We start from the raw sequence: 22,640 nt of genomic DNA on the forward strand, positions 1-22,640 counted from the left end.
TCTGAAGCCCCTCAAAGGACCAGCCCCTGCTGGCTGCCAGGGGCTCCCCTCCCTCCCCCTCAGGTGATTTTGGGGACCAAGTCTTGCCTGCTACGTGCTGCTGTGGGGCTGGAGGAGCCCCTGCCTGCAGCCGTGAGGGATCTGGTAGCTGGTTCTGCTTCCACAGTACCTGTGCAGCTGCTTCTGTAATCATGTTCCTAAAGATTGCTCAGGAGCAGGCTCTGCTTGGCTGTCACACACTGATCCTATTTATTACTGGCAGCAATACTGGCTCCCTTAGGAAATGATGACTCAGCTAGCCCAGTTTGCTGTCATGTAGATTAATAACTTATGTTACTAAATTATGAATAGAGCTTTTGATTTGTTTCTAAATAAATTTTCTTACTTTCTGAGTAGCAGCTCTGTTCTATGCCTGCTGCATCTAGGCCGAGCTGCTGGGGCACAGCCAGCAGAGAGTGAATGACAAACACTGCCAGCTCATATGGGAGAGGTTTATGATTTATTTACCTTGTATCTGACTCTGTGGACCACACACAAAAAGAGACCAGACGAGGAAGACAAAATAGAGCGAAAAAGAAGGAAAAAAAAACCAACCCTAACAACGAAAAGGTGTTTTAAGGAATGGAGAGAAGCCATTCTCCCTCCCTGGATCCTCAGCACAGCCCAGCTTAGCACGTGCTGCTCCCTGGGAGCAGGGAATGTGCTACAGAGCTGTGCCTGAGAATAGCCACGGCTCCACAGCCCCTGCTGGCCCCACCATGCGCCCAGTTCCAGTTCACAGCTGAGATCGGGCTGCCTACCCCCAAGCCTCACTCCCCTCCTCTTGCCAAGAGCAGGAGGGACAGGCTGCAGCAGTTTTAAACACACCAAGCAGAAGAAATAGCAGGACATAATCCCAAGCAAGGGGAAAAGCTGGGCTCCCCTCATGCCAGCAGTGTTTGCTGGTTTAAGACTTTCTAAAGGAAAAAACCAAAAGCCCAACACAACCCAAAAAACCAAGGATGGGTCTGACAGACCCGACTCTCCAGTAAGCAGGTTATTGCTTTGCACATCCCCAGGACTGCAACGAGGTTTCCTCTGTCCCACACAGCCCCTGGGCACAGCTGCAGGCACCAAGCAGGGCTGCGCAGGGCGAGAACAGAACAGACCCACAGAGGCAGCACACAGGGGAAGGAGCCGCACCCCGTGGCCCAGACAGGTTGGTTCGTTTTTTGTTTCTTTTTTTAAAGAAGACAATGACAGCTCCAGCCCAGCGGGCCCAGCAGTGCTGCGGGCTCAGCCCAGGGAGGTGAGAAGGGCAGCACTGCTCAACAGCCTCTGCCCGTAGCCTGGCAGGAGGGGAGAGGGTGACGGGCGCCCACCTGCAGCAGTGGAGGAGGTGACTCTGGGCTGTGCCCTTCCAGGCCAGGGAGAGGCACAGCTTCAGCTGGGTGAGGGGCACGGTGCTGGCCCTGGCCAGCCTGCGATTGTACACTGAAAGGCCAACACGGTCTCCACCCTTCACCCAGACCCAAGCAGCACAGAGACCCACCCCATGCTGCCCCACAGAACCAGCACAGCAGCTCCCAGGCATTAGATGCTGGTGAGGTAATGACTGGGAGCCAACCTGTTGCCTCCAGCCACGTCAGCCGGGGCCAGGATGCCTCATCCCACTCTCCACCTCCCTAAGCCAGCCAACCCAGGTCCAAAGGGAAGGAGAAGTAGCAGCAAGAGACATTAAGGACCCATCCAGCACAGGGTAGGCGTTGTGGCAGAGGTGCTAAGCAGCCAGCTGTAAACAGCAGCACCTGGATGCAGAGCTGGGCTGATGGAGGGTGAGATCCCTCCGGGCCCCCATCCAAGGCTGAAGAGGAGATTGTAAAAGCAAAGACAGGAAGAGGATGAAGGAGGTGATTATCTGTAGGACACAGCTGCTGCTAGCCCATGGGAGTGTGCGTGTGCAACAGGGCAGGGGCCACAGCCCCATGCAGAGGTGTGGGAGCTGCACAGCTGTCGCTCTGCCAGCCCCTGGGGTTGGGGCAGCCTTTGACGGTACCAACCCAGAGCAGAGCCTCTCCCTGGGCCTTGAGGATTCTGCAGGAGAGTCCCGGGTTCCTGAGCTCTGACTGAAAACCCGTGAGTCACCTGAGTAGAGGGCGAGAGCAGCCATGAGGCCTTGTCCCGTGCCTGCCCCCCTCCTCCCGCTGCACCAGGCGTGTCCCACCCCTAACACTGTTACGGAAGAAACAAATAACAAAAACAACTGGCTTGCCCCACGCCAGCCCCACACACTGCAGTGCCTGAATGAGAAACTGAGGGAATGGTGGTCCCCACGGAAACTGCTCAGAGTGAGAGGAGAGAAAAGGTATCTCAAGGCTCGCCTTAGAGAGCTCCGACCTCAGCTCTGAGAGCAGCAGGGGGGCAGGGCACCCCCGGCAGAGAGGAGGCAGCGCAAGGAGATGGGAAGAGGTGGGGGCCAGACTGCGGTGGGAGGCAAGGGTGGGTGCCATGGCTTCCGTTTGCAGCAGACGGGTCACAGGGCAAAGATTGGCAGCTGCAGCCTCGGCATCCTTCCCTGCGACAGTCTCGACTGGCTCTCCTTAGATCCGGGGCAGCAGCTTCTCGATGAACTCCTTCACCGCCATCATCTCCTGCAAGAGAGCAGAGCCCATCGCACCAGGGCTGCTCAAGGGCCATGCCCACAAACCGATTCCAAAGGTGTGGCTGTGAAAGCCCCTTCCCCTCCCTCTGCCCAAGGCACTGACCTGAGGACAGGAATTGTGCATCACACCAGGGTAGGTTTTGAACTGGACCTTGGCAGGGGTGACAACTGATTTCAGCTTCTCAGCTGTGAGGGCACCGAAGCGGACAGGGATCATAGGATCCATCTCCCCATGACACTGCAGGATGGCAATGTCCTTGTTCATGCTGTTACTCGCTGCCTGCAACAAGGAAGAAGCACTTAAGGGTGCCCAGAGAGGGGATCCCGCAAAGGCAGGTGCCCCATAGACACGCAGGGTAGCAGCAGGGCAGGGTACCTGTGGGAAGGCCTTGTGCAGTGGGAGCCAGCAGCTGAGTGCCACGATGCCAGCCAGCTGGTGCTGGCAGGTGAGAGCCGTGTACAGCGACAAGGCACCGCCCTGCAGTGAGGAGGAAGGTGTTGGCACCACGTGGCCACACAGCCCCAGCTCTCGGCCCCTTCCCTGCCAGCAAAGCTCCTCCCCGTCTTTAGGAAGGAAAGAAGGGGCCCAAGCCCTGTGTCTGCACTGCCCCACAGCCCCATGCAGCTCAGCTCACCTGTGAGAAGCCTCCCAGGATGATGCGGTTGGGTGGGATTCCATTTTTCATCTCATGCTCGATAATTGCTTTAACTGGAAAACAACAGAGAAATGGTCACTAAAAGCAGGGGTGTTGACCAGCATTGCCTGAGGTGTGCACAGCACACAGGGACAGGCAGCCTCTAGAGGTCCCACAGACTGAATGAGTTTGGCTGCAGCCTGGGAGAAGTGGGCTGGAACCACAGGGAAGGAGAAAGGAAGGAGAAGTAGAAACAAGACACCCGCCCCAGAGAAGGAGAGGCACCCAGGAGGCACCCAGAGGCATCCAAAGCCTCTTACTGCTCTCTGCAGCTTTCTTGATTCCGGCTTCATCTTCAGGTGCATCTGGAGTCAAGCCCATCAGGTCAAACCTGGAAGAAACAGCACAGTCAGCCCCAAGCCTCAGCCAGCACCCGGAGTGCAGAGGGAGAAGGGAGTTGGGTGCTCTTCCCCAATCCTTCTCACTCCCCACAACACCCCTCAAGGATTCCACCCTCTCTGGAAGACCTCACCTCTGCCATCCAAAGCACTCACCAGGAAGGCATCACCATTTTCATGTTCAGGGTTACTGGGATCCGGGGTCTGCAGAGAAAATAATTTGGATGTTTCAAGGAAACAAGTGGCAGAAGGGGCCCGCAGCTGCAGGACGTCTTTACCAAAGGACCGTGGCAGGCTGGGGCACCCCCCCCGCCCTCCCAGGACCCCTTACCAATCACTTACGCATGAGGGCAAATGTACTTCACGTAGGGGAGGCGGATGGAGGAGAGAGCTTCAGCCCAGCTGTGTCTGGGGAGAGAGGAGAACAGAGAAGCCTGAGCACCTGGGGATGTCGATGAAGATGAGAGACTTCCCCTCAAGGATGCTCAGCTTTTATGCTCCTACTCCCTGGCCTCAAGCAGGTCAACCCTCACGAATCTCCAGCAGCACAAAGAGCTCATTAGCTGGAGGCAGGAGAGCTGCCATCAGCAAGCAAAGGGGCAGAACCTCCTGTGCAGGGAGCAGTCTTTTGCTGCTGCTGTATCTCACACTGTCCGTTAAGGCAGCCTTGCACACTCACTCAGATACTCCCAGCCCTCCCAAGGATGGGAAAAAGTATGGCACCTGTCTGTTTGTCTTAAAGCAGAAAAATCAAACCCATAGGGGATAGGGAGCATCATAAATATTCAAGCTCAAACTCAGACAGCCGCTGGCCAGAGATTCCCTGTTTGGGTAGCACAAGCTCAGCTGCTGTGGCTGAGATCAAAGGCCCAGACACATCCCCGAGATGCTCTGTGCAAAGCAGCAAATGGCCAGGCCCACATCTGGCCACGTGACACAGACGCAGCTCCAGCAATACTCACCCTGTGTCTCCAAGGCCATGTAAAAAAATGACCTGTTAAATAAAGCAGAAAAACGAATTAGCTGATGTGATGACTGTGTACCAGGAGAGAGACAGGGACATTTAGTCACTAAGCAGCAGAGAATCAAACAGGCAGAAATTAGCTGACACCAACGACATTCCTTTGCAGCTCTGAGCATTAAGGATGGGCGGATGGCACGCCATCCCCATAATCGCTGTGCCACAGGGCCCTGGGCGTCATCTTCCTCAGCCCAAGCCACCAAAAATCCCAGGAAACCCATCCTCACTGCTCCCCATCTAAGAGCAGAGCAGCCCCAGAGCCAGAAGGGCCGGAGGACAGAGGGGTGAGGTAGGAGGGGTCCCCACCAATGCAGCCCCCTTACCGCGGCAGTCTCCCGCTCTGCCCCTGAGACAGTCACTGCATCAGCGAGGAGGGGGACAGACATGTTGTTACCACACATACACTGAGAGACTCAGATACTGGCACCTGTGGGGCAGAGGGACAAAGGTGAGGTAGGAAAATAACTCTAAGCCAGCAAATGCTGCTCACATTGCAGCTCTGTAGACACACAGGAGCCAGGCAAGTAGGGCCACATGCTTGTGGGGCATGAAGAACATTAAAATTAGCTCAGTGACACCTTATAACCAAAGCTATTCCAGTGACAGCAGCAACATGGGCAGGGAGTAGCCTCAGCATTCTGACTCTTGGTGAGGCGAGGAGGAGCCTGACCCAAATCTGCAGCAGTGGGAAGCAGGAAGTGCCAGAGCAGGCACGCAGCAATTTTTATGGGCATTGATGGCTGTGTAAGAGCTTCAGCTCCTTATGGAACCATCCAGGGATGAGCCAAGCTGTTAGTCCACAGACCCTGGGGCAGCAGAGCCCTCCTGTGCTGCCTGCACAGTTCATGTAAGGTGCCGTGCTTCACACAATAGGCACAACTCCCACCTCTGGCAGCAGCCCATGCTCAGCACTAACTAGATGAGAGTGCGTCGGAAGCATCATCTCCTGGCTCCCATCGGGAACACAATCAGACTGCAGTGTACCCTGTCTGGGCTACGACCTGCATGGTTTGTCTCACTGAGCACTCTTCAGCTTATCCCCAGCTCCAACAAAAACACTGGAAGCTGGCAGATGCACGCCTACGCACTGCCATGTGTACTCCAGGGTCAAAACAAGCAGACAAACAGCACCTGCCAAAATCCCTGGCAGCCACAGCCACAAATAACAGCAGCTCTCCTGTGGCCTTCTTGGGCACAACACAGCCAACACGAGGCAACAGGAGCTGCAATTCCATCAGATAGATAGCCTGAAAAGTGCTGCCCGGAGCAAAGAGCACTGCAGCACGGTTGGGTTGGAAGAGACCTTAATGTTCACCCCCTCTGCCCCGTGCGGTGGGCTGGCTACCCCACATCAGCTCAGGCTGCCGAGGGCCCACATAGCCCACCCCGGAGCTCTGCCGTCCCCACGGGGGTCCGGGGCAAAGAAAGAACTCCAAGCGCTGCCCACAGTGCCGCACCCCACTGCGCCCACCTCCATCCCCCACGAGAGAACATCTGCGTGTTCCCATCCGCTGCCACGCGAACACCGCGACCCGCGGGGCCGAAAGGTGAGCAAGACCCCCCACCCCGGACCGCCAGAATCGGACAAGGCCGCGACCGCCCGCGACCGCCCCCGGACCTGCCGCTGAGCAGCGTAGGGTCACTCCGCTCCGACGGAAGTAGCAGCGGCGCCGCGAGGCGCTTAATGACCATCGCTTAATGATGGGCCGCGGCCCCGCCGCTCACGCAGGCGCAAAGCGAGGTCAGCAGCGGGAGGACAGGACGGGCCTGCGGGACAGCTTCCCCGGCTCCGACACGGCCGCGACTCTCTGTGCAGATCGGGCGTCTGGGGACTGGCTACAGGCCGTTCCGGCGCAGCGCCTCGAGCCCGGGCACGGAGCGACGCCCCACGCGGCCCGCTCAGCGCCCGGCCCGCCTCAGGGCGCGACCGCCCGGAACCTCCTCCCCCCCGTGCCCCGGTGTCTTTGGTACGATCTGCCTTCCCCCTCCCGCCCCGGTGGTTCTGGTCCAGTCCCGCCCCGTCCCGCACCTCCGGTCGGGCCGCCTGCGTGCTGCTCCCGGCCCCGCCGCGCTCCACCGGAACTTCCGCCCGCGGGGTGGCGGCCGGGGCAGCGCGACGGAAGTGACGCTGCCCCCGGGTCGGCCATCTTGGCTGCGCCCCGCCCAAGCCGGAAGTGGTTTCGGCCGGCACGTGGGGCAGCGCCGGAAAACGCGGCCCAGCGCCGCGACCTCCCATCGCTGCTGCTGCCCGCGGCTCCTGCGCACGCACGGGAGAGGCAGCCGCGACCCGCCGCCCCCTCGAGCCCCGGTGAGGCCACTGCGGCTGCTCTGAACTCGGAAGCTTTATTGGCAATGAGAAGGGCACAGTTCGGCAGCAGAGTGGGCAGGCCCGGCCGTTCAGCACCGGCGCTCCACCCCGGCACACCGGGGCACGGTCGCAGTCCCCGGGGCCTCGGGCACCGTCTCTGTCCGTGTCCGTTTCCAGCCCCAAGCACAGAGCAGTGCCACAGTCAAGAGATGCAGTGGCTCTGAGGGGTGACCTGCTGCAGCCGGTGGTCAGCCGGGTTGGGTGATGCTTCATAGTTGCAGATGGTGACCTTGTGGCGGTGCGCCTGAATGGGGACACGTCAGTGGCACTTAATTCCTTCCTGCTCCCCACCTCACAGATCTATCTCAACCCTTCCCACCCCTTCCCAAGAGCCAGAGTTCAGCTTAAGCCCTGATTAAAGCTCTTCATGCACCAGTAGCGCAGTCCTGCTTGTCTTGGCTCTCACCTCCGTCCATTCTCCTTTCAGACCAATGTAAAATATCTTCATTGTCTCGGCTCCAAAGTTCTTTGGGAAGTACATGGAGAGGTCATGGACATTGGAGAAGCGAGCAATTCTGGAAGAAAACAGACGGACAGCAGAGCCTGCACACATCAGGCATGGAGCGAACAGCTGAGGTTGCAGATGCAACTTTTCCCCTCCCCGCAGTGCATATCTGTCACCACCAGCAGCCATGGGCAGAACTGCACGGGCCAGGTCCATACTTGGTGGGGTACTCGAGCTGGCCCACAGGGTCGGGGTTGAGACTGAACGTCTGCTCTGGCTCCCGGGCAGCATCATCAAAGGACATGTGAGGAATATTCTTGAACCTAGGAACAGACAGAAGAAACCCAGAAAGTTATTAAAGTGCAGTGTCACTAATGCGCTCCCTCCCCACATATTAATGCTTTCTGGATCCCCCTCAGCAATAAGGCAGTTGTTTGCCTTCTGCAGCAGAAATTACCAATGCCACCACAAAGCACCACCACAGTCCCAAGCACCAGGAGCAGGCTGGGTTCACTGCAGCTCACAGCTGTGGCACGAGCAGCCACGTTCACTCACATATGAGCTCCAGCTTCTTTCTCCTCGTGGCTCCGGGCTTCTGCCCAGTACCCAGGCACCGCATTGACCTGTAGCTAAAGAACAGCGCAGCCCAGCAGTGTTACTCACAGCCGCAGCTCAGAGGGGTGCGAGTCATCGTCCTCCCCCATCACGATGACGGCCTTCAGCTTCACGCTGCCTGTGAACCTGGTGGGAGGGAGCACAGCAGAGCGGTGACAGCGGAGCACCGCGGCCTCTCACCACCTCTCGCCCGCCCGGGCCGCGCACTCACGGGACGTTGAAGAGCAGTTCCGCGTCCTCGTCGCTCTCCACGAACTGCGGGCGGAAGAGCGGCTCAGGACGGGCCCGGCCTCACCGGCACCGCCCACACGCCCCGGTACCGCACCTGCTCGCGGTCGCCGCGATCCTCCCAGGCACGGAAAACGCGGGCGCCGCTACCCTCGCGTCGCTCGTTGAGGCACTGCAACCGCCCGCGGTCGATGCGCAGATGCAGGCCCCAGGCCGCGCCCCGCTCCCCGCCGTCCGCGCCGCAGCACCGGCAGCGCCCGGGCCCGTGTCCTTCCGCCATGCCCGCAGAGTCACGCCCACCCCGAGCCACGCCCCCCAAACAAACATCCGAGCCGCCCAATCACACCGCGCCCCCTGCAGGCATCGCTCGCCCGTCGGCCCCGCCCAAAAGCCGTGTGCTGGGGGCGGGGCCGCGCATGCTCAGAAAGGAACAGGCGGCCGGGCGTCCAGTGTTTGGGTTTTATTGAGACACGATTGTTCTTCTTTTTCATATAACTTATCTAATTAAAATATTCATCTTAGTTACCACAAAAAAAAGAACATAGAAAATTGTATATACACATCGGGGACAAAAATACAAACACATGTCAGAGTCACCCCCACCCCGGCCGCAGCGGGGCGGGCAGCGCTGCTCGGGGCCATCGCTGCAGCTGGACGGACTGCGCGAGGCCGAGGGCCGGCAGTGGGGGGATCCGACACCTCCTGCCATGGGGCGTGGGATCCCTCCAGCTGGGAACAGGGGGACAAATGAGGATGGAGGAGGGACGGGTCCTAGGGGCTGGATATGGTCACAGCTCAGCACCTGCAGCCAGGCCCAAAGCCAGAGCTGTGCCCCAGGGTAAGAACCGGGAGCACAAGGGGCAGCAGAAGGTTGTGAATTGTCATGGAATTAGAAGTACAGCCAAATTAAATACAGCGAACTGCAGGAGCCGGGAGCAATTATCTTACAGCAGGATGCACTGAAATGCTACACTGTAACATTGAAGCACCTCGGACTGTAACAAACATACAGCACAGAAGAGGCTGAAAACACCTTTCCAAGACCTTCAACACAAGAAAAAACTCAACAGAGGACACTGAGAATGGATTAAAACAGAACAAAAGGAAGGAAACCAGAAGCAGCAGGGTCATTCCTAAAGCCACCCAGGGAGGACACTCCCCAGAGAGGAGCCCTGGGCAGCGACCCCCAACCAGCAACCCCTACTGTGATCACCTGCACCTTTTTCACCCAAAGGCCTGGGGCAACGAACACAGCCCAGAGCCTCCCCTCTCCCCCAGCCCCCTGTGCACCACTCCAGCACTGTGCAAGCAGGTCCCACCTGCTTCCAGAGGCTGCAACTCTGCTCGCGCTGCCTCCAGCTGAGGCTGTTCCAAGGCAGATGTACCCCACCAGTGCTGTAAGGCTGCACGAGCCATAGCAGTGCTGCAGTGAGACCTGGAATCACACCTCACACCCTGGCACCTTGCAACGCAGCCACCAGCTGGCATCGTGAGTCTTTCCTTCCAGACACTGAGTACAGCCGGGAGTTCAGCGCTCCTGCCATGAAGCACGTGCACATTAAAACCAACACATTCCATGATGCAGTTCTTTCAAACAAGTGGTTCCAGATTCTAAGACTAAAATCCTCACTCCTTCTGAAGTTGGGCAGAGGAGAACACACAGGGGAAGGACAAGATTTGAGCACCAGCCTCCAACTGGAAACAAACCTTCCCAGTTCCACACAGAAAACAAGATAAAAATATTCCTTCTTACCATTAAAAGAGGCAAAGCAGTGCCTTCAATGATGTCTAAAAACTATTTTTAATTCCAGAGGCAGACAAAGTCCACTCCCTTAAAATGAAAAGGAAAAATACCCCTTGGTGCACAGTAAAACTTCTCCTCAAACCCTTCGTCTTTTTATTCCCAGTAGCCAGCAGAAAACAGCAGCAGCAGCAAAGAGTCCTCAGTGGCTCCTGGCATCCCTGACCAGCAACATAAGCATCTGTTCAAGATCTACAGTAACAGCAGAGAAGAGGTCAAGAGCTAAGATTTTATTAAGTTACACGATTAGAGAGCAAAGCCTCAGGACCTGATCTGCTTGCCAATGGACTGTTGAGCAGAAGGGTAACCAGTGCCACCTGTCCCAGAGTCCGGGTGGGACTCCGGGCCCAGCAGGTATCAGGCTACAAGGACAGGATCCTTTGAGAAGCATCTCCCATTCGGACAGATTCCTGCCAGTGCAGCCAGGGCCTGCCCTTCTGCTGGGCTGGGAGGGGGGAGACTACTGGAAGCGACATAAATAGTACCAGTGGGCTTGAGGGGTGAAGAATTAATTAAAACCATTTCATAATTTATTAAGAGGTTAAATAGTAAATAGTCTCTGGATTTTCTACTCTCAGCAGGTGCCAAGACTTCACATTTTCTCACATCTGGAGATCCTGTACATCTTTCTTTAGAGAGAAGACAAGGCCAGAAACAGGAGGTTAGGGAGAAGGGATGAGAATAAAAGATAAAATACTGTGCTGTCATTTTGTGCAGATCAAAGTCTCTCCCAGCAGCTGCAGCCTCCGCAGAGTTCAAAGGACTTGGGCTGTTTTGGTACCTTCTCCCCCATCAGTGCCACTCCCCCACGAAAGAGAAAAATCCCAGCTCTGTGCTTCCAACCTATCTCCTAGAGAACCTGTTTTTGAAAGCTTTGATAGTCTTTGCCATCATGGGTGCAATTTCTGCAAAACAGGAGGAAAAAAAGAATAAACAAAAATCAACGTTAAAGCAGAGGTTACAGACAAGAAAGCAGGAAGTGATTCAGAGCTGCAGCCCTGGCCAATGAAGACCTGCAGTGCCCATCTTATTTTCAGGTCACGGACAGAGGAGGGCCCACACATCTTCAGTAAACTCACTGCCTTCTTCTGAAAAGAGTGAGCTTTTCCTTATTACAAGCAGCTGGATGGAACAAAGACAGCACAAGGGAAAGGGCAAGCAGGTGAAGCAAACAAAGAGTGGAGCACAGCAGCTTTCTTAAATACTGCCAGGACCTCCAGAGAGCCCAAAGCAAACTCCAGGCCCCACATCCCGACCCTGCACCTCCAGATTTTCCCTGTGCTTCTTCTTGTGCAAGAAGTTTAAACTGACTTCACTATCCTCTCCACAGGGAGAGGACGGCTCTCGACCCTCCCCCACAGCCCGGACTTCTCTTGCAGCAGAAAGTCAATTCATCCATGTGCAAAGGAGAAGCTATAGGAGACCACAGATGCTCTGCAGCTTGTACTTACTCTTCACTGGTGGCTTCCTAGGGTCATAGGATGAGAAGGTGCTGCCTGATGATGGGACAGAATGGGCACTGCTAGTGCTGGGCCCATCATAGGACCGCTCCTCGCTCACGCGAGCATGGCTTTTGCCAGATGTGTAGAGGACTGGTTTTATTCTGAAACAAAGACAGGGCAGGTATTTCAGTAAAGGCATCACGGCAGTTTGATGCAGTTCATCAGACAAATGAGCCACATTTGTTAATACTAACATGTCTTTTATCACACAAAGCCAGCACTAACTAGGATCTCCATTCTTCCCCGTAAGAAAAAAGCCATTACAGCCACAAGTTTCACACAAATGCTACCGAGAAACACTTACTTGGTTCTCTCTGGCACAAGAGCACCTCCAGTTCCAAACTTCTCTTGTCTTCTCCGTACATCCCGAGGGGGCTTCACTGTAGAGTTCACAAAGGCCATTTTGGCCACTCTACCTGTAGGTGGCCAGAGGAAAACAGTGCTTAGATCCAAAAAGAAAGCTTTTGGGTATTTGCCTTATTGCAGCAAGCTCCAGACACATTTCTGCAGTTCATCTGTTGCAAAGCTCAGTAGACAGCCTACTCCCTTTGGTCCGAACCTCCTGCAGTCACAGGGTTGGCTGTGGTAAAACTGACTGATTGGGCCAGCAGTTCTCACTATACTCACCAACGAAAGGACGGATGTTTTATCCCACCCTGATATTCTTAAATCCTAGCATAAAGAAGTCACAAGGGTTGTCTCAGCAGCTATTCTGCCCGTACAATACAGGTCCGCAACACCACGGAAGAGATCTACAGACTAAGCTGTTAAGTGAGTGCTACCACAAGGAACGGAGTTGAGCAACTTTTACATTGCATTGGATTCAAACTAGCCACTCCTAAAGACCTTTCTCACACAGACTTCCCCTAGGCATCCTTCCCAGACCTGTCTGGCTCCTCAGTCATTCAGCCCTTCATTACCTTTAGGTTTGTTAGCATGAGCTGAGCCTATGTTCCGCGCCAGCATGAGCAGCCTCTGCTCTCGAGCGTCGTGAAGTCGGAGGTACATCTCCCGCCAGGACTCAAATTCTTCTGGCTTCTCATTCTTGAAGTCTCTAAGACAGTGATTATGCCATAGTTGATCTGTTTCCTCAATTAGGACCTGAAACAATGTAAGCAGAGGTTGTTCCTGACACCTTCATTTCCTTGTCTCTTAGCACATCTATCCACATCCAGACATCAGCATCCCTTCCCCAGACCCAGGCACTCACGTGATTACATTCCTCAATGCGGTACAGCTGCTCTGGGGTGCATTTCTCCAACACTGGCTCCAGCACTGAGAAAGGGACACCACCCACTTCATAGATTGCTAGAAAGAAGCAAGATGCACAGTATTTATCCTCCTCCTTCCTTGCCAAAGATAGGGCTTGAGACCCTGAAAAAACAGCAATGCTGCATGCTGCTGCACAATTCATGGGGAAGGAAAAAGGAACTAGGGTGCAGTACTTCCAGCGAGTCATTAGGCACCAACAGCTCCAAGATAAAAAGTTCCTGTGCAGAGCTCTGTTTACCAGTATTTCCAGTACTTTAATCATTCCTTACAACGTGCTGCGCTACTGACTCCTGCAGCACCAGAGCTTTCAGGGAGATCTCTCCCCTGTTACACAGCTTGCCTAGTGACTGGGATACAGAAAAAGAATTGACCAGGACTTCAGTGGGGACAGAGTTACATAAATCTACACGGCAATACAACTGACACAGACCTGGAAAACTACTTACAGTCAATGTTGTTACTAAGGACTCTGATACACTGCTCATGCAAAGTCATCATCTTTGGGAGGTAGGCAGTTTTAGAGCCTGAATACACTTGCATCTTCGAATTCAACCGGCGACCTATAAATCCTGCCTCGCTCTCTTCAACTGGTGAGGACACTGCTGTGGAAAGCAAGACTTGGAGTAAGAAGGAAACAGAGAAACCAAGAGATCACCCTGACAAATGGCATGGGAGACACAAGCCAGAATTTCCCGAAGAAGCCCAGAGAACCAAAGTCCTCTCCAGGAGACTTGCAAAATGCCACCCAATTCAGGAAGGGCAATTCCAGAGCTCAAGCTCAGGAAGGGTCAGCAAAGGATCTTCCTCATTTCAGTTAGAGCACATGGGGGGGGACATAAAAAACAAACACCTTTTTCTGAAAGGCTCCAGACATCAAGGCAGGACACAAGATCCCAGCGTAAAGAGAGCAGAACCCAGCCTGCATGCATTCCTGCCACCTCCTGCTACCAGTGTCTGTAGCCCATTACAAACCCCTTTTCCTGCCCAACGTACCTTTCCTTTTTGTCTGGGAGCAGGTAATGGACTCAATGGAGGGAAGAGGGCGGTAGTTGGCCTGGATTGGGGGCAGTGGGATGTCTGGTAAGGTTGGCACCACATCTATCAGCATCTGGAAGGAAAGGATGTATATGCAACTAAGCTGAGAACGTTACATCCTGCCAGTGTACAAACAGCACCGAATTGCTTTTTGTTTGGCACTGCCAATAAGCCACAATGATGATCAGCTTGCACCAGGAAATAGGAGGAAGCTACACTTCGGCCACGTTGCCATGACTAGCTAAGCTGCCAAATACACAGAAACCAAAATTCGGGATCCAAATTACTCAGCACCCCCTAATAAGAGACATCTATGCCTTTAGCCCATTAAGTTCACTACTAAAGGGCTCTGTTGAGAACCCAGATCAGATTAACAATGCAAAGAACTGAAGGAAAAAACAGCACAGAAAAGGAGACAGAAACACCTCCTTGACCTCAAACACTTCCTAATCTGTGATGTCTCCTTTTGTCCTTCCGCACTCCTGCAAAAGATTCAGCTGTGATGGAACAGACGGGAACATCAAACTGGGGGAAAGTCTTGAACTGCTATAAGAAACATCAGAATGAATGGCAAGGTAGGATTGTAAAATGCTGTTAGGATTATAAGAGCACCGGTTGAGGAGAAGCGTTTCAAAGTCAAGTAAAAAGAAAGTAGCAATGGCTTTTACACAGTACTCCCTACTTACATAGGCAACTGGCATCTGTGAGGCAATGAATATATACAGAAACATAACTTTTTTTCCAAGCTTTCACAAAGGAAGTTCAGGCTTCTAGAATAAGCTGCACTGTAGCACCAATTCTCCCATCTCTCCCCGATTCCTGGGGCCCAACACATTCAGTTAATAAAACTACAGTATTGACAAAGAAAAAAAAGTTATCTATTGAGATCAGAATTGAGCAAAAGACTTGGGAACCTCTCTAGGAGGCAGAGATGCCATTGCATATTAGGCAAAGTTCTAAGTTTATTCATAACTAGAGACATTGTTAAAGAAGTGTTTCACACTTAGGTTTTCTTATGAGTATTTGCCTGAAAGTAGTCTCTCTTACTTCCCTTGTTTTCGAAACAGTTGAATTCTGGCTATTGAACTTCCTTTTCCCTCCCCCTCCACTCACAGCTCCAGCAGAGTTCCACCCCAGCAGCACACATGGGTGCCTGTGGGGCTGTCCTGCAGCAGGTGGGTGAGACACAGCACGTCCCAGCAGGAGCCTGGGGTCACCGACTGCACTGATGACACACCTCGAGCACAGCCTGATTCAGGGCAGCCCAGCACACACCAGGGAAAGCCAGAAAGCCCCGGATAGCAGAGGACTAAGGGCAGCTGATCCCAACTTCTTTGAAGGATCTGAAAGCGAGCAAAACCTTACCCTGTTTGGTTTAGGAGGCTCTGCTTGTTTCTTCTCTGCTTTTTTCTCATTTGTCCGCTTGTGGCTTGGGCTCTTGCGACTCGAGCTGGAGCTCTTGGTGCTGGCTTTGGATCCATTCTGTTTGCTGTGCCCTTGATCTTTCTCCCCAGCTGACGCAGAGGGTTTGGCCACTTTCTTTTTCTTTTTCTGGGGCTGGTCATAGCTGAGGTATGACTCAAAAGACATAGTAGGTTGTTCAAACTCATCCTCCACTTCCCCGTCCCCAAAACTCGAGGACAAGTCAGTAGATTTTTTGTCCAACTCAGAGGCTTTGTGCTTCCCCTCAGATGTTTTTAAGCTCCCAGAAGTCCCCTTTTCCTTAATCCTATTTGAGGAGTCACTCTCACCTTTGTGTTTCTCCCGCTCTGTGTTAGAAGTCTCCAGGCTTGGCTTGGACTTCCCCACTTTGCTTTTTTCAGAGTTCTGATGTTTTCGCTTCTTAGTGTGGTTGTCCACAGACTCTTCCAAGCGTGGCTGCACGTGCAGCTTCTCTTTTCTGGAAGAGCTATTTTCTCGGTTTTTCTCCTTCTTAGTGCCATCTGACATCCTGTGCTTTTCCTTGCTGCCCCCTACCACAGGGCTTTCTCGGAGATGCTCTTTAAAAGAGGTCTTGTGCAATTTGTCAGGGCTGAAGGCAGAGGTTTTGTTCTCCCCTCGGCCATCAGATCGCTGCTTCTCCTTGTGAGAAGACTTGTGCTCTTTGCTTCCACTCGCATTCCCTTTGTCGTGGAGATCACCAGGGTTCCTCTCCCAGCTTTCCCCCAGCTTCTCCTGAAAGCCATGGCCCTTACTGGCTTTATGATGAAACACTGTTGGTTCTTCCTGCTCGTCAGAGGCATAAGGGTCTGTGTACGTATCCTGAGGGCTCTCACTTGGCTCAGGTGACACAGCTTGTCCATAGTCCGAGTACTCCTGATCTGAAGAGAGCACTGGGGAAGATCTGTCCCATCTCTTATCCTCTTGGCTGCTACAACCATAAGCCTCATTAGATTTCTCAGGCCCTAAATACCTTTTGGATTTCTTTTCTCTATGATCTGGGCTGTAGAGCTGGCTGCAGGAAGGCTGGAAAGGCTCTGAGTAGTCCTGGTCATGTTCCTCATCCTCCTGGGGAGAAGGTGCTTGTCTTTTCCTTGAGCTGCTCCTCTCATAGTCACAATCTTCAGAATCTAGATTATTTCTAAAAGGACGAGAAAACAAATTACTTAGACTGAAACTTCCCAGTATGAATGGAGTCACTCCCCGTGGGCAATATGGATGGGAATCTCTTACAGAGGACTAAAATTGCATTTGGAAGCTTTGTGGCAAGAATACCAAAACTCTCCCTAGCACAGCAACATTCAGGGATTTAGGAACCACATTTCTTTCATAGGAATTAAGCATTTTTATAAGGACTAAAAACTTCACAGTTCACTGGGCAAGTGGAGGCAAAGGTGTACAGAGATGTCTCTGTGTCATATACTCCTGGCTGCACGGTGTGTAAGGAAACAGGAGCTCCCAGTTCACTCATTAAAGCAGAAGGGAAACCACTGCCATCAAGGTTATCATGAGTACCTGAATCTTTACCATCCAGATCTACATCCCGATCTTGCTGGAATCAGCACATGGCTACATAGTGCCAGCATTAGCTTCAGTTTCTGTGGCATCTGTACACACAGAACTCTTCTTTCAAAGCAAGCCACTTCCTTTACTTGGGCCTAAAACTTCCTCTCTTTGGCATCTTGAGTGGGAAGCGAACTGATTACATCTCTTGCTTCATTAGAAGCCCTTTCTTGGCTGCTACTGATAATCTTTTCATCAAACTGCAGTTTCTTGGAGGTTGGTCCCTGCCTTCATTCTGAACTGCAGCCGTCAGCAACTCAACACTGTGGTGAGGACAGGGAGGAGGTTTGTTCCAAAACAAGGCAGATGCCCCACAGAGCACACTGTGTTACAAGTTTTTCCAGAGCCTTCATTTGTTTCCATGATCAGAGTAGTTTGTAATCTGCACTGCAAAAATTAAAAAAAAATAAAATAAAAAAAAGCAACTTTTCCATAACTGAGCAGGTTTACTCACCTATCTGCCTCCTGGGAGACCGGCACCAGCTTCTTCCACCTGGCAACAAGGTTCTTGGCAAAGTCTCCCACCAGCTCATGCTTCCGTAAGCTGTTCACTGTCTTTCCAACGCCTGTCTCCTTCAGGAGAAAGAAAAGATAAAAACTAATCTCAGCAAAGCAGTCAGCACTCACAGCCCCACAGAGCTTCCTGCAAAGTTAGCCTGCTACCTACGAGTTCGAGGTCAAAGTGAGCCTCCTTAATCCAACAGCAAACCACACGTAGCGCACTGTGTGTCCAGCAGACACTGTATAGCTTGCTACAGCACTGTAAATTAGTGAAGACGTAACTCTGTTTTAAGTCAAAAGTTACTTAATTGGCTTAATAAACCAAGGTATTATTTACCATAACTGCTTGAAGGCAGAAGTTGGTCACTAATAGTTCCAAAGATTTGCAGCTCCTAATGCGATGCTGCTTCAGTCACCATTAGGAACTGTTCCGACTCGCAAATCCTGAGCAACCGTTAATCTCGGGAAGAGCTGAGCACCACCACCTGTCCTGCACTGCTTCACACCCAGAGGAAGGGCTGAGATCCTCTCTGTAACCGGGAATTCTAGAGTTTCATCCCAGCCATGTCTATGACTTCACATTGGAGCAGCTGGTTCAGACAGCATATTCTGCTCCAGAAAGCAGCATTTTTCTAGCAGATAGATTGTGTAGCTTGACAGACTTGAAAGCACAAGAGATTTCACAGCTCTTACCACAAGAATGTCAACTGTGATGGGCAGCTCAGACAGCTTCTTCAGACTCTTCAGCAGCTGCAGAGGCAAGGAGGACAGCATTCAGACTTGTCAGACCGAAACGCACTATGATTAGAAAGGGAAGCTCTGCAAAAGCTAGTTAGAAAGATGCAGGTGGCAGACAGCTGTTACCTTGCTCCACGTCAAGCCCCTAAGAAGCCAAACTTGAGGGCCAGCTGCAAAGAAGTTACTGCCACTTGGCCAATGAGGGCCACCTGAAAAATCTTAAACTTACTAAAGTACAAATTCTTTCTTTACAGAGAACTGCAACTTAACTTTGCCTTACAGTATTAGTAGCAAAGCCATTACACAGCCCTGAGGCACAAGAAGCTGAAGGAAAGACTTAGAAACTTCTAACTCTCAGAAGTGGCCCTGAGAAGTGCATCCCTTTGCAAGGGAGAGACAAATTAAATAAAGGAGATAACTTCATCAGCTTCTGCAAACCAGACACCGAAGAAAGCCTTTCAGATGTTCCTGAGGATGCACAGAATCCTCATCTCCCTGCAGAACCTCCCCGGGCCAGTTTGCAGACAGCCTCTCCCCTCTCAGACACCACTTGAAAAACCAACCAATCCCTCCAGAACTGCTGCCTCCAGCCCCACTCTCTTCATGCCTTTCCCCAAACCCACTCACTGACTGTGGGGCTGGGCAGCGTGGGCATAAATGGAGCAGTACTGGTGCTTGGCATCACCTCACTGCGATGCACAGAGGCTTTTTAGCAACAGCACAGACCTAATAGCACCACCACTTCTTGTATTATCTCCCACAGCTACAGCCAGAGCAAAATTGTCAGCATTCCCATTATTGTGGCACCTCTACGACCATCTTTGTGCATACGCCATACAAAGGGCTGCCTCGATCCAGAACATCTCCTTAAAGCATTGTACTCGTGCTGAAATCAGTACCGTCAACCTAAGCAGCTCCCATCACCCTGCTTACACCACACAAGAACCCAGAGGCTCAGGAAGCTCTGCTCTTTTTGAAGGAAATAAATTCTTTTTGCGTATTTGAAGAACCAACAGAGAAAAGAGCCCACCTCACTTAAGCACAATGACAGTATGGATCCTATTCACCACAAACCACTGCCCCACTGGTCATACGTAGGACTTCATTACTATGAGCAAAGGATTAGGTCTTCTCCTTGTTCTGGAAGAGTTATACACTCCAATACCAGCATCATGGCATTTTTCAGCACTCAAGTTAGGGTGCCAAGGAGGATGCAGCAGTTCCAGATCTGCTCTTGTATATCCAAGCAGCAATTCCACTCCGTGCCTGCAGCTACGGGCTCAGAGGCCCTGGTGCAGATAACACAGTCCTCCACCTTCCTCAAGGACCAGAAAAGCAGAAACCCATTGAGCCAGGAATCCCACTGTCCCTTCAGCACTCCAGGGCCACCAGTTCTTCACCAGCACTGCTGCTGAACAGACTCACTTGCAGGTGGGGACACGGAACCAGCAGAGGCTCTGTGGCCACAATCCAGCTCAGTGCAGCAATGCTAATGGTGAGGACAGAGCCCTCCCAGCCAGGATCCCTTCAGCAACACAGCAGTTTGGACTGATGCACAAAGAGCTTGCTGGAAGGGAGCGGGCACGAAATCCAAATGCCGGATCCTGCACTTTGGCCACAACAACGCTGGGCAATGCTACAGGCTTGGGGCAGAGTGGCTGAAAGACGGTGTAGAGGAAATGGACCTGGGGTGTTGATTGATGCTCGGCTGAACACAAGCCAGCAGTGTGCCCGAGTGGCCAAGAAGGCCAATGGGATCCTGGCTTGCATCAGAAACAGTGTTGCCATCAGGAACAGGGAAGTCACTGTTCCCCTGTATCCAGCTCTGCTGAGGCCGCACCTCGAGTGCTGTGTTCAGTTTTGGGCCCCTCACTGCAAGAAAGACATCGAGGCCCTGGAGCGGGTTGAAAGAAGGGCACCAAAGCTGGGGAAGGGTCTGGAGCAGAGGGCTGATGAGGAGAGGCTGAAGGAGCTGGGAATGTTCAGTCTGGAGAAGAGGAGCTCAGGGGAGACCTCACTGCTCTCTGTAACTGCCTGAAGGGAGGCTGCAGTGAGCTCGGGTTTGGCCTCTTCTCTCGTGTAACTGGTGATAGGACTGGAGGGAATGGTTTCAAGCTGCACCAGGGGAGATTTAGGCTGGATGTCAGGAAATACTGCTTATCTGAAAGAGTGGTCAGGCACTGCAATGGGCTGCCCAGGAAGGCGGTGGAGTCACCGACCCTGGAGGTGTTCGAGGAACGTTTGGATTTTTTATTGAGGGATGTGGTTTAGTGAGAACTATTGGTGATAACTGGATGGCTGGACGGGATGATCTTGAAGGTCTTTTCCAACCCTGGCGTTTCTGTGATTACTGTGATGAAAGGAGAGGAAGGTGGACCTTGTGCTGGATAGAAAAGAGTAGAACAGGGTGATATTGAAACAAAGCACCTCTCTAAGCTGATCACCTTCTTAGAGAGTTTGCTTCATATTAATAAAAATGGCAGTGTGAGAGTACATGCCAAGGGAAAACTCCTCCTATTATCCTCAAGGCCACCCTGGCTATATTCTAGCTTCACTCCACTGCAGTATCTCCAACAACACTTTTATTATCGGGGTTGTGACGAGTGCAGCTCTGTGGCTCTGTCTTTCTGACACAGTAAAGCTGTGCCTGCTACTGAATTGTGATAGAAACAGCAGAAGCCTCTACAAGACAAGGGAACAGCACAGCTGACATCACAAGAAAGGCAAACATCTCCCTGGATGCTATTGGAAAGGTACCAGAAAGCAGCAAGTACAGGTTACAGGTCCTTTCTCCTGAGGAGCTGGAAAGGATTAACAATACAACTGCAGCCAGTAGCAGCTAGCTAACGCTTAACATCTCTCCTCCCCTTGCACTGGAGCAGCACAGAAAGGAATGAGTTCACATTGCAGTGCTACAGGAGACAGCAGCCCGCAGAGTGCTGACTGATGCCTCGCAGGGCCCAAGCAGCAAACAGGCAGCTCTTGCTGCACAACTACAGCGGGGTCAGGAACCAGGAGCTGACACTGCTCACACAGCCAGCTCACAATCCAGGCACACAGAGCTCAGCCTCCCCAGCTCCATCTCAGTATGCAGGGCTCTGGCAGTTCCACTCCGCTCTGGTGTTGGCTGAGGTGGAGGGAGAGAGGAAGGGGAGTGAGAAAGGGACTGGCAGCCCCAAACTGAGCCAGACAAGAGGCAGAGCTCCCCGTGCTCAGCCTAGACGGTTGGGCACTCCGTGGGTGCGTGCCCAGGATAAACCCGGATCAGCACAGAGCTGCTGCCGTCCTCACGCTGAACGAAAGGAAACGTGACCCAAACACCTACAAGAACACTCCTAACAGATGCTGCCCGGCAAAACGCCACGTCCCAAGGAAGGGGAGAGCAGCACGTGCTGGGAGCACGCCAACCCCCGAGCACCGCTCCAGGTCCCAATTCCCGATGAAGAAAGCGGCTCAGGGGCCCCGAGCACAGCGGCTGTCAGCGGCCCCGAGCAGCGCCGGGACGGGCCGAGACTTCGGGCACTGCCACCGCGCCACAGGCCCAGCTCCGCACCGAGCAGCGGCGGCACGGCCGGGACGGCCCCGTACGGAGCAGCACCAAGCCGCCCCGGACAGCCCGACAGGGCGCGGCCCGAGCGACAGCCGGGACCCCGAGCTCCGCCGCCCCGGGCAGGCCCTGACCCCGCACCTCCTGCCCCTCGCGGCCGCACCGGCCCCGTCCCTCCCCCAGCACCCCGCCGAACCCCGGTCACCTTCTTGGGATCCGCGCTGCCCGCGAGCCGAGCCTGCAGCCGGCCCACAACTTCCAGCACCGACTCCGCCATTTTTATTACTGGACGGGCCGCGGCGGCGGAAGCGGCTTCACCTCTCACTCGCCACACGGCGCTTCCCGGCCGCCGCCATCTTGGTTGCGGGCAGGAAGCGGAAGCTGCGTGAAGCTACCCCCTTCGTAGGCGGCCACGGCAGGTGAGGGCAGAGCCCGATGGGTGCCATCTTGGGGCCTGGCGTGACGCTGGTGGGTGCGCCATCTTGAGTGCTGGCAGAGCGCTCCTGAGGGGCAGCGGGGCTCTCGAGAGCCGCGGTCAACGCGGAGCTCGCGTCAGCTCGGGCCGAGCGCCGGGTCCCAACGCTGAACCGCAGCTGGCGGGAGTGCCAGCGGCGCACGAGGCCGCGGCCAAAGGCCGCCCGGGGAGCCCCTCAGCCCCTCCACTCGCTCACGTGCAGCGCTGCTTTGTGCCCCCGGTGCCTGCTGGGCGCCAGGGGGCAGCTGGGCCTCGGGCCGCTCCCTAAGGCCGCTCTCTTGGCAGCGGTCGGGCTGACTCGCGGCGACTGCCCGGAGCTGACAGTGCCGAAGCCTCGGCCGGGGCAGCGGTCCCTGAACGCAGCCCTTCCCGTGCTGCTGGGATGCGGCAGGTTGGCCGAGCTCGGAGCCCGCTG

The 22,640-nt window shown here is 53.8% G+C and overlaps 3 protein-coding genes across 5 annotated transcripts; all 3 read right to left on the minus strand.

Moving 5' to 3' along the window:
• Window positions 1–477: 477 nt before the first annotated feature.
• LYPLA2 (lysophospholipase 2) lies at window positions 478–6,795 on the minus strand. Of its 2 annotated transcripts, none has more exons than XM_042834027.1 (10): window positions 6,725–6,795; window positions 5,019–5,122; window positions 4,637–4,668; window positions 4,017–4,082; window positions 3,831–3,878; window positions 3,597–3,667; window positions 3,277–3,350; window positions 3,018–3,119; window positions 2,745–2,921; window positions 478–2,630 (listed from the first exon to the last, which is right to left on the minus strand). In XM_042834027.1, exons 2-10 carry the CDS (start codon window positions 5,094–5,096, stop codon window positions 2,580–2,582), a joined length of 699 nt encoding a protein of 232 aa, XP_042689961.1. In that variant the 5' UTR covers window positions 5,097–5,122; window positions 6,725–6,795; the 3' UTR covers window positions 478–2,579. The 2 variants fall into 2 exon arrangements, with proteins under 2 accessions (XP_042689961.1, XP_042689962.1); XM_042834028.1 differs by lacking the exon at window positions 6,725–6,795 and adding an exon at window positions 6,314–6,445.
• A 224-nt stretch (window positions 6,796–7,019) lies between these two features.
• PITHD1 (PITH domain containing 1) lies at window positions 7,020–8,631 on the minus strand. The gene is made up of 6 exons (XM_042834038.1): window positions 8,449–8,631; window positions 8,335–8,378; window positions 8,172–8,249; window positions 7,727–7,831; window positions 7,470–7,578; window positions 7,020–7,307 (listed from the first exon to the last, which is right to left on the minus strand). The coding sequence occupies exons 1-6, from the start codon at window positions 8,629–8,631 to the stop codon at window positions 7,206–7,208; spliced, it is 621 nt and encodes a 206-aa protein (XP_042689972.1). The 3' UTR covers window positions 7,020–7,205.
• A 1,736-nt stretch (window positions 8,632–10,367) lies between these two features.
• Window positions 10,368–22,105, minus strand: ELOA (elongin A). 2 transcript variants are annotated; one of them, XM_042834100.1, is made up of 11 exons: window positions 21,956–22,105; window positions 18,159–18,215; window positions 17,419–17,537; window positions 15,327–16,542; window positions 13,920–14,034; window positions 13,373–13,525; window positions 12,865–12,962; window positions 12,575–12,755; window positions 11,959–12,070; window positions 11,604–11,755; window positions 10,368–11,057 (listed from the first exon to the last, which is right to left on the minus strand). In XM_042834100.1, exons 1-11 carry the CDS (start codon window positions 22,025–22,027, stop codon window positions 10,996–10,998), a joined length of 2,337 nt encoding a protein of 778 aa, XP_042690034.1. In that variant the 5' UTR covers window positions 22,028–22,105; the 3' UTR covers window positions 10,368–10,995. The 2 variants fall into 2 exon arrangements, with proteins under 2 accessions (XP_042690034.1, XP_042690033.1); XM_042834099.1 differs by having other exon boundaries at window positions 13,373–13,528.
• Window positions 22,106–22,640: the final 535 nt, after the last annotated feature.

The sequence above is a fragment of the Centrocercus urophasianus genome, unplaced genomic scaffold (assembly GCF_019232065.1).
Source record: "Centrocercus urophasianus isolate 14NV4802_14NV808 unplaced genomic scaffold, USGS_Curo_1.0 seq_43, whole genome shotgun sequence".
NCBI classification, from domain to species: domain Eukaryota; kingdom Metazoa; phylum Chordata; class Aves; order Galliformes; family Phasianidae; genus Centrocercus; species Centrocercus urophasianus.